This window comes from Microtus ochrogaster (genome assembly GCF_000317375.1).
Source record: "Microtus ochrogaster isolate Prairie Vole_2 chromosome 14 unlocalized genomic scaffold, MicOch1.0 chr14_random_3, whole genome shotgun sequence".
Classification (NCBI taxonomy): Eukaryota; Metazoa; Chordata; class Mammalia; order Rodentia; family Cricetidae; genus Microtus; species Microtus ochrogaster.
Window position 1 is genome coordinate 10,488,671 of NW_004949098.1, and position 11,356 is coordinate 10,500,026.

At 43.9% G+C, this 11,356-nt stretch overlaps 1 protein-coding gene across 1 annotated transcript; it reads left to right on the forward strand.

Moving 5' to 3' along the window:
* Positions 1–9,207: 9,207 nt before the first annotated feature.
* On the forward strand, positions 9,208–10,190 carry LOC101989896 (JNK1/MAPK8-associated membrane protein-like). Its single transcript, XM_026788012.1, has one exon. The coding sequence runs from the start codon at positions 9,208–9,210 to the stop codon at positions 10,123–10,125; it is 918 nt and encodes a 305-aa protein (XP_026643813.1). The 3' UTR covers positions 10,126–10,190.
* The last annotated feature ends 1,166 nt before the right edge of the window (positions 10,191–11,356 follow it).

An 11,356-nucleotide genomic window follows, 5' to 3' on the forward strand; every position in this document is an offset into this window, starting at 1 on the left:
GTGCAATCACTTTGGAAATCAGTGTTTCGGATTCTCAGGAAATTCGGAATCAACTTACCCCTGGACCCAGCAATACCACTACTGGGAATATACCCAAGAGATGCCTTATCAAACGACAAGAGCATTTGTTCAACTATGTTCATAGCAGTATTATTTGTAATAGCCAGAACCTGGAAACAACCTAGATGCCCTTCAATGGAAGAAGGATGAAGAAAGTGTGGAATATCTACACATTAGAGTACTACGCTGCGGTAAAAAACAATGACTTCTCGAATTTTGCATGCAAATGGATGGAAATAGAAAACACTATCCTGAGTGAGGTAACCCAGACCCAAAAAGATGAACATGGGATGTACTCACTCATAATTGGTTTCTAGCCATAAATAAGGGTCACGGAGTCTACAATTGGCGAACCTAAAGAAGCTAAGTAAGAAGGTGAACCCAAAGAAAAATATATAGTTATCCTTTTGGCAATGAACCTTTATCTGGAGATGGATGGAGATAGAGACAGAGACCCAAACTGGAGCACTGGACTGAGTTCTCAAGGTCCCAATGAGGAGCAGAAGGAGGGAGAACCTGAGCAAAGAAGTCGGGACCATGAGAGGTGCACCCACCCACTGAGACAGTGGAGCTGATCTACTGGGAGCTCACCAAGGCCAGCTGGACTGTGACTGAAAAAGCATGGGATAAAACCGGACTCTCTGAACATGGCGAACAATGAAGGCTGATGAGAAGCCAAGGACAATGGCAAGGGGTTTTGATCTTACTTAATTTTCTGGCTTTGTGGGCGCCTAGCCAGTTTGGATGTTCACCTTCCAAGATATGGACGGAGGGGGGAGGACCTAAGACTTACCACAGGGCAGGACACCCTGACTGCTTTTTGGACTGGAGAGGGAGAGGGAGAAGGGTGGGAGGAGGGGGAGAAGGGTGGGAGGAGGGGGAGGGAAATGGGAGGCTGGGAGGAGGTGGAAACTTGTTTTTTTTTCCTTTTCTCAATAAAAAAAAATTAAAAAAAAAACTCCATGAACACTGAATACATGAACATGAATACAGCTCCTTAACCACTTCATAGCCCATCTATATGAATGCATACATATATGTACATGCACACACATGCACACGCACATGCACACACATATTATAGAGAGAGGGGAGGAAGAAGAGAAAGAGGGAGGTTGCTGTATAATGTATACAATGAGGATGAATTGTAATTAAGATTGGAATAAACGAACAGCATTGGCCTCAGCCAGAGCTAGCAAAAAATTGGGACTGTTGGGCAAGCTGCTGCCAGTGGATCCACTGTCCCTTGTGAATGTTTATCCACTAAATCCCAGAACTGTGGAAAGAGCCAAATGTGTTCACCTACATTTCCGACACAGTAGTCTTACAGCACTCTCTCTGTTGACTTCTGTTTCCTCTCCCAGCAATTTCCAGAACGTGATTTTGTTTTGTTATTGGTTCTTTTCCCTGTGTTTGGGTCACAGCCTCTTCTCATTGCTTGTGCCGTGTTTTTGTTGAACACAGTTACATTTTAATTAATACATTTTAATAACTCTAGATAGATTCCCTCTTCAGTGCTTGCTTTGGGTTAGGGATTTGTCTTTATTTATTCTTTTTCTTTTCTAATTTAGCTTAGCTCTTTTAGGAGAGTTTCCCTATGCTCTCCAGAGCAAAGGCTTTCATGCTGTTCATCCTGGGGTGAGGGTAATTTTACCCCAGCTCTCTATTTCTTCTATATCTCTGTTAGCAACACCTTCATTTGGTGCTGCGTCCTATTTGAGAGACTCCACTGAACACGAGATGATTACTGTATTGTTTTTTACAGTTCTCTGGGTTCTGCCCTATCTGGTGTCATCCTCGTTGCCTTGTTAGCATACCCTGAAAGAAAGCCACATGAGGAAAAGGCTGAAAGATTTTATTTGACTTTCAATTGCAGGTTAAGGTTCATCATTGCAGAGAAGTCAAGACAGGAATTCAAAACAGCTTAGCTATATCATATCCAAGCACAGACGGGACATAAATGCATGCATGCTTACTGTTCTTTTTGCATTTAGAACAGTATACAGTTGTAAAACCAAGGGAATGGTGCTGCTCACTGTGGGGCTGAGCCTTCCCATATCAATCAACACAGTCAAGACAGTCTCCCACAGCCTTGCCCATAGACCCAACTGATCTAGACCATCCTGACAATCTCTTCTTGGATAATTCTACACTGTCTTACATTGACAAAACCAACCATCATGGCAGGCATAGTGGTGCACTCCTTTGATCCCAGCACTTGGGAGGCAGAGACAGGTGGATCTCTGTGAGTTCAGAGCCAGCCTGGTCTACATAGGGAGTTCTAGGACAGCCAGGGTTACATAGAGAAACCCTGTCTCAAACAAAGTGCCTATCACATCCTGCCTGGTAAATTAAATTACAGAAGGGAAAATACTATCAGTCTTCAAGGCTTGTTCTGACCACAAGTACAGGGGCTCACACTGCCCCTCTTTTCTCACTTTTGCCAAGTTGAATGGCTGACCTGTGCTTTAGCTTGTCGTTATCTGACAAGAAGAGTTGTCGTTTCTGAGGGTGCCCTGAGGATCAAACCGCTCCCCACTCTTTCAAGTGGGGCAGGCTCCTTCATGAAGGATTTTAGAGCTCTCAAGTGCTATGAGCTGCAACTCTGAACCACTCTTCTGTGTGCTGAGTGGGGCAGTGGTCTCTCGACTTCTTAACTTGTCCTACCCATTGAATGTGGAAGCCCTGGGAGTGAAGAGCGCAGTCCATCATCCCCTCCTGCCATTCCTGCAGTGAACTTTGTGTCACTAAGTTAGGGCCTGGAATCTCCTGGCCTTAGTCCTACTACTCAGCAGAATGTTGACCTCTTCGATGTGAAGCTGGAAGGGTGAGAGATGTGACAAGCTGCCCTTTTCAGGGATCCCTATCCTTCTGTGTGAAGCTGGAAGGGGTGAGAGATGTGACAAGCTGCCCTTTTCAGGGATCTCTGTCCTTGACCACATCCATTCCTTCAGGATTATTTGGGGTTGTGGGTAGCCATAATGAGAGAAAGAGCCATGACTTTAACACTGAAGACATTGACTGTTGTTAATTGAGCATCAGTAGGCTGTTGTAAATGAAACAGACTTCAAATGTTTTTACATTGTTCTCATCAGCTTTGCTTTCTCACTGGGGAAGAGTCTGTGGAGACCCTCTTATCGACAGACCAAAGGCTGAGCTTCCCTTCCTCCATTGTTACTGTCTATTACACAATTAGCCAAGTCCTCCTTTTTGTTCTTAGTTTTATTTACCTGTCATTCTTTTTACATCCTTGGTTTGATAATATTGAAAAGGTTTTGTTCGTTTTATTGATTTTTATTTCAACAAAGAATTTTGACTTTTTATTTCCTATGTTTTTAGTTTCTGCATTAATCTCTACTAATTTCATTTGGTCTGCCTATATATCAATACTTTTTCTTTTGGTGTCTTTTGTTGTCCTGTTTTAACTTCTTAACTTGAAGTCTTTAGCAGTCATGCATGGTCAACCTGCTGCCCTTAAGTTATGTGAGGCTGAGCACAGCATCTCTGACTGTGACTCAACACAAAACTGTAAATTTCCTTAAAGCAGTGATGTTGTAAACTATATTTTTCCAAATAATACTTTGGCTTAAGCCCATGAGTTTCAGTACATAGAACTCTGTCATCCTTTGAGATTAAGATAGCAATAAGTACCCTTAATTTCTATTTAAATTATGGGACCTTCAGAAGATCTCCAGCTGCCTGCTTGCTTTTTTTAATTGAAGGTATTTTCTTTTAAATGCCCATGTAAGATGAATGATTACATGCTCGTAATTCTGGCTCCACAGAATTCACTGTGACTATTCGTTGGATCCCATGAGCTGTGTTTTATCTGGTTTATGGGTATGCAGGAGTTAATTTGAGTAGCCCTTATTTTTCCTGGAAGAAGACAGTCTGTGAGAGTGCAGCAGCTTCCCTGGAAAACCACTTATGGTTCTGAGTCCTTTGCCCTTTTCAGATATTGCTCAAAATTGACTCTGCTCTTAGCCTTGATCTGAGAAGACTCTTCTAAAAGTGGGTGACGGTAAAAGCAGGGACTCACCACTGGTCAAAGTGCTGGGAATAAGTCACTTGGCCCCTAACAAGACATCTTCGTCACTCCCTCCAGTGTCCTGCACACATCACAAAAGGAGGAACAGAAGGAGCTCGGGGACTGAGCAGTGAGAAGTATGCAGTGGGATCTGCCTTCGGGGCTCAGTTTGGTGCCCACAATTATGAATACACAGCAGCTAGAGCTTCCAAGGAAGGAAGGAAGGGAAGGGAAGGGAAGGGAAGGGAAGGGAAGGGAAGGGAAGGGAAGGAAAGGAAAGGAAAGAGAAGGGGACACGAGGGAAGGGGAAGGAGGGGAGGGGAGGGAAGAGAAGGGAAAGGAAGGGGAGGGATAGGAGGGGAGGAAGGGGAGGGAAGGGAAGGGACAGGAGAGGGAGAGGAGGGAAGGGAAGGGAAAGGAAGGAAAGGGAAGGGAGGAAAGGGAGGGGAGGGAAGGGAAGGGAGGGAAGGGAAAGGAAGGGAGGGAACAAGAAGAGAGGGGACAGGAGGGGAGGGGAGGGGAAGGGATGAGAGGGAGGGGAGGGAAGGAAAGGGAAGGGAAGGGAAGAGAGGGGAGGGACATCAGTGGGGCTAGTTCAGGAAAAGGGGGTCATCAGAGAAGGGTGAGACAGTGTCATGAGAGTGAACGTAATTAACCACAGTACATTGTATTCAAGGATGAATAAACTTTTTAATTACTTGAATAAATTTTTAAAGAACTCTATACATAAGCTGTGCTACTTCCTTTATCCCTTAAGCCTACTTTATACCACATAATAAATCTGATTTTAAAAAATCATACCCCAGGTTGTTTTCTGTAGAAAGAGAACTTTATATAAAAAGGTAAGATTCTCTATTGCCTTTCCTACAGATTGTAGGAATCAAGCTACAAACAGCCCACACAATGACTGCACACAGAACTTTGCATGAGGACGTGGGAGCTGCAAATAAGGATGGGTGGAAAACTCAGTCTCACATCATCTCACAAGACAACGATGCCCAAGGCAGACAAGGAAATGAAGGTGTGAATTAGCTACTAAAGTGGCTTTGCCACTGCCTCATCTGAGTGGTTGAGTTAATAACATTTTTCTCAGAAGCTACCTTATCCTGCAAGTCAGCCTGTTGGTCTAACTTATGACGTAAGAGGCATATATCTATGCTCAGTGGAAAAAAATAAGAATAGCAGTATAAAGACTTGAACATTTAGACCATGACAACTTGCTGTGACATCCAAATCTTGTTTTTAAAAGAAAGAAATCTCCCCTCCCTTCCCTTCCCTCCCCTCCCTTCCCTTCCTTTCCCTTCCCTTCTATATCCATTTGAAGGAGAGAAAGCGCAATGCCAAGCCATAAGCAACTCACTTCCTCTTATGCCTTAGAACCCAGCATAGTTCTCAAGAACTAAGACAACTGCTGATGAATAAGCATGGTCCAGTTCAGGTCCCGGACCTGGGATCCTCATTACAAACATTGCTCTCTAGGTTAGACACAAGGCAGCTATAGTCAGTCTACCTACATTCAAATGTTTGAAAGGGTAGGTACTACTGTCGTCCTAGAATAGAGTAACACTGGCCAACTCACACTTAACCTCAAGCGGCTGCCATGGCCCTCAGCATGTTGATAGCATCTGATAAGCAGCCAGCCTTCATTCATTGTGGGAGATGGTAATAACAACTTGACAGAATAAGAAACATAAACTCTTTTTTTTATTGAGAAAAAAAAATTCCGCCTCCTCCCAGCCTCCCACTCCTCCCACCCTCCCCCCACTCCTCTCCCCCTCCCTCTCGAGTCCAAAGAGCAGTCAGGGTTCCCTGCCCTGTGGAAAGTCCAAAGTCCTCCCCCCTCCATCCTGGTCCAGGAAGGTGAACATCCAAACTGGCTAGGCCCCCACAAAGCCAGAACAAGAAGTAGGATCAAAACCCAGTGCCATTGTCCTTGGCTTCTCAGCAACCCTCATTGTCCGCCATATTCAGAGAGTCCAGGTTTATCCCCTGCTTTTTCAGTCACAATCCAGCTGGCCTTGGTGAGCTCCCAGTAGATCAGCCCCACTGTCTCCGTGGGTGGGTGCACCCCTCTTGGTCCCGACTTCCTTGCTCATCTTCTCCCTCCTTCTGTTCCTCATTGAGACTTTGGGAGCTCAGTCCAGTGTTCCAGTGTGGGTCTCTGTCTCTATCTCCATCCATCGCCAGATGAAGGTTCTAAGGTGATATGCAAAATATTCATCAGTATGGCTATAGGACAGGATCATTTCAGGTTCCCTATCCTCAGCTGCCCCAGGAACTAACTGGGGACCTCGCCTTGGGCACCTGGAAGCCCCTCTAGGTCCAAGTCTCTTCCCAACCCTAAGATGGCTCCCTTAATTAAGATATGTGCTTCCCTGCTCCCCTATCCAACCTTCCTGTATCCCAAACATCCTGTTGCCCCAAGTTCTCCCCATCCTACCCTTCTCACTTTTTTCTCCCCATCTCCCCTTACCCCCCTCCCACCCCACCCTTAAGATCCCGATTTTTTGCCTGACAATCTTGTCTACTTCCCCTACCCAGGAGGATAGCTCTATGTTTTTCTTTGGGTTCACCTTCTTACTTAGCTTCTTTAGGATATCAAAATATAGACTCACTGACCTTTATTTGTGGCTAGAAACCAATTATGAGTGAGTACATCCCATGTTCATCTTTTTGGGTCTGGGTTACCTCACTCAGGATAGTATTTTCTATTTCCATCCATTTACATGCAAAATTTGAGAAGTCATTGTTTTTTACCGCTGAGTAATACTCTAATGTGTATATATTCCACACTTTCTTCATCCATTCTTCCATTGAAGGACATCTAGGTTGTTTCCAGGTTCTGGCTATTACAAATAATGCTGCTATGAACATAGTTGAACAAATGCCCTTGTCATATGATCGGGCATCTCTTGGGTATATTCCCAAGAGTGGTATTGCTGGGTCCAGGGGTAGGTTGATCCCGAATTTCCTGAGAAACCGAAACACTGCTTTCCAAAGTGGTTGCACAAGTTTGCATTCCCACCAGCAATGGATGAGGGAACCCCTTCCTCCACAGCCTCTCTAGCAGAGGCTATCATTGGTGTTTTTGATTTTAGCCATTCTGACAAGTGTAAGATGATATCTCAAAGTTGTTTTGATTTGCATTTCCCTGATCGCTAAGGAGGTTGAGCATGATCTTAAGTGTCTTTTGGCCATTTGAACTTCTTCTGTTGAGAATTCTCTGTTCAGATCAGTGCCCCATGTAACATAAACTCTTTACTTGTGTGTGTGGCCAGCAGCAGAGATGATTCTGGACAACAGACACAAGGCCTTCTGGCTACGTGCTAGGTAAGCATTCTACCATGAGCTATGTTCTCAACTCAACCTTTACATCTTAATCCAAGATTCCTAATAAATCAAAGAAATGAATTTCTAAGAGTAGGCTCTTTAGTGACCATATCAGAGCAAAAGTAACCACAAAACTAGAACCTTCTGCTGATTGCCTCCTGCAGCTGGATTTCTCACTCACAGCAAATTGGCAACTACTGACATCATCAACTGGTTCCCAGCAGACATGACATCATAGGCTGGTCCCCAAAGATATGTTGCCATAGACAACTCCCCAACAGAGATGTTTCCATATGCTGGTCCCAAGCAGACATGACATCATAGGCTGGTCCCCAAAGATATGTTGCCATAGACAACTCCCCAACAGAGATGTTTCCATATACTGGTCCCAAGCAGACACATCATCATAGACTGGTCTCCAGCAGACATGTTTCCATATACTGGTCCTCAGCTCCCAGGCTGAGCAGCTCCATTTGCCAGGAAGGAGTCAGCTACTAAACAAAGCACTGAACAGCACTGATCATGGGACAGTTAGACCCACTTAAGCACACAGACTTGGTTCATCTGAGCCAAGCAAGCCATCCAGAGCTCCTCTCTCATCATATTCTCTCCAAATGCCTAGAAGATATTTATCACATGTCAATCTACAAGCTAAATATTTACAAGGCTAATTCACTGTAGCTACCACAGCTCTGTTCGTTTTAGCCTGCAATTAGCAGCTCAAGACAAACTGCATGCCCCCTTGGAATTTTGAAGTCAATATTAGGAAGTTCAATAGCCAGCCTTTATGCGCGTCATCCTGGGAACCCCTAGCAGTGCCATATCTCTGGACTGGCAGAATCCTGAGGTATCCAGAGTAGAATGGGTACTTATGAGGAAGAGAGTGGGTCAGAAACCACACAGGAAGTGAAGGACAGACTGCTTGGGAGTGAGGAAGGGAGGAAGTAAGGAATTGGGTTGAATTCAGCTCTCTCTCTCTCTCTCTCTCTCTCTCTCTCTCTCATTTGCATGTTTCAAAAGTGAGCTGTAACTTGTGAGTCAAATGAAGGACAAGTGACAAAGCGTCAAGGTTTCTAAGACACGGGAGAGCTTGTTCCGGTTTGGGATGAGTTCATGCACCATAAGGCAGTGTTGCATTCGCAGGTCCTCTCTCAAGAGCAAAGTGGGGAGTAACTTCTGTAGCTCTCTATCCAGGGAGTGCAGGAAGGGCTGAATTACAATACATGAATTTACATGAGGAATCGTTTTTCATCAAACACGAATGCTTAAAATGAAAGATTAAGACATTGTGCACCCAAAAAGAGCTAAGCTTCTTTAAAATAATCCTGTTAGAATGTGAATTTTTAGGATCTGATAAATTTATGAATGTCACCAGACACTGACCTGTCACCTGTATCTACTGCTCCATGCCGATCTATTCAAAAGAAGGAACTATGGTTTCTCAAACATTACTGAATTTACATTTCACCTACTCTCTCCTGCTAAGAACAGCAGCAAAGGCACAAAAATCTGACACCGTGAAATACACTCCAAGGATCTGTGTTAGTTCTTCAGGAGAAATAATTCAAGAGCCCTACCCAGGCAAGGAAAAGGATTGCCTCTGGGAGCCTAAGCCAAGCTGGCTTGAGCCAAGAGGAGAAACTGGGAGTGGAGCCTAGAAGCCTGGTGAAGCAGGGGCGGGGCTTCAGAACGGTTGTCCAGGTAACCGGGAGGAGGAGCTACCTGAGCCGTTGTAGCCTATGTATTAGCTGTGGCTACATCCAAGGATTTTGGGAACCTAGAGTGGCTGGATGGCGTGCTTTGGACTCTACTGTGGGAAGACCCTATTATTTAAAAATAGCTCAACTGAAATATATGGAGAGTGCGGGGCGTGTCCAAGAGGACAGAGAACAAATGAAGAGAAATACTGTCAGCCTTGCACCGAGCCCCCGGAACTTTATGACTGGCTTTACCTAGGTTTCATGGCGCTGCTTCCTCTAGTTTCCCATTGGCTCTGCATTGAATGGGACTCAAAGAAAAGTTGTTCCAGCGGTGTGTTCTTCCAGCAAGTCTCTGCGCTACTTGAATGCAGTATGGCAGCTGTGGTCACATTACTTGTAAGTGATCCCCCCGGCACCCTTTCCATCTATTCCTGCGGGGTGCGAATGCTTTCAGACTGGTACACGATGCTCTACAATCCAAGTCCAGACTACATCACCACCCTGCACTGCACTCAGGAAGCCGTGTACCCACTGTACACCATCGTGCTCGTGTATTACGCTTTCTGCTTGGTATTCATGATGCTGCTCCGACCGTTTCTGGTGAAGAAGATCCAGCGGAGCCTATATATGCCAAACCCATTTGAAAGCATTTATACCGCCCTCTACTTCTTCCCGGGTTTGGCTGTGCTGCAAGCCGTGGCAGGAGGCCTCTTGTACTATGCCTTCCCCTACATCGTACTGGTGGCATCTTTGGCTAATCTGGCTGTGTTCCTGGTTTTTGCTAAAATTGAGAGCTACAGTGATCTGATAAGAAAGGACAGACTTCTTGTCCTGTTCAACCACTGGTTTCTTCATGCCTTTGGTTTAATTGCCCTCTCCAAAGAGAACCAACTTGAACAAGATCTGCTTCTTCTATTTTTGGTGCCTGTCCCAGCCCTTTTTTACTTCTTCACTACCAAATTTACCAAACCATCAAGGATAATCTCAGAAGGAGCCAAAGGAAACTGAAAATAAAATAGAAAGAAAAAATGCTTAAGTGTTTTTAACTCTAACAAGTAAAGAAAATTTAAAAATGTATTTGTATCATTTTGTGATAGATGGGAACAGTAAATATATATATTTGTGTGTATGTATATATATGTGTGTGTGTGTGTGTATGTATATATACATATACCTATAAAACAATCTGTTGTTTTTATTGTATGTGTGTATCTGCATGTTACATTTGTGCAGGTGCTGATGCAGTCCAGAAGGGGGCACCAGATCCCTGAAGTTAATTTCAGGTCATTGTGAGCACCTAATGTAGTTGCTTGGTGCTGAACTCTCCTCATCTGGAAGAGCAGCAAACATGGGTTGCTGCTGAGTCATCTCTCCAGCCCCAAAGAAATAGCATATCTTCATGCTTATTTTCCTTTTGTTGTTTTTATTTATCTTTTTTACTAACATCTATAGTTAGACTTGTAAAACACAATATACACACGCATACACACACATACACACACACACATACACACACTATAGTATAATATCTACTACCCTAGAATCCTATTAGGAAGTCTGAGCTATTCTTCGGCACATAGTGCTTATTCTATTTCGACTAATGGGAATATCCTATCTTCTTATGAAAAAATATGAACAGTTAGAACCCGAAAGCCTTGACATTGGCTTAGTCATTTGCACTTGTTCTGTCTCCATTTGCTTTTCACCTTTAAAGCACTATAGTGACAAACATGCTTACAGGGTGTGACAGCAAATACAGAAATGAATTATGAGGGTTTTGTAGTTGTCTTATATTTATTTTCACCAATATACTGTTTTCATAATACAAAAATAGAACATCATTTATATATCAAGCTTTCTGTTTAGAGAAAGCTTGAAGACATGTTCAGATTATTGTCTCTATAATTAAGAAATAATAAAGTTTAATTTAAAAGAAGTCCAGCCACTCACTCTCTGAAGTTCCAGTGCACTATGCTCACACCTGCCGACTGGTCCTAAGATGACATTGAGAAGGCCTTTGTCAGCACATACAAACACTCAACATTCTCTTTGGGGGCATTTATGTGTACATAAAAGCAAATTGGGCTGATGGATTTTGTTTTGTTTTGTGTTGTGTTGTTGTTGTTGTTTGAGACACGGTTTCTCTGTAGCTTTGGAGCCTGTCCTGTAATTAGCTCTTGTAGACCAGACTAGCCTTGAACTCACAGAGATCCTCCTGCTTCTGCCTCCCGAGTGCTGG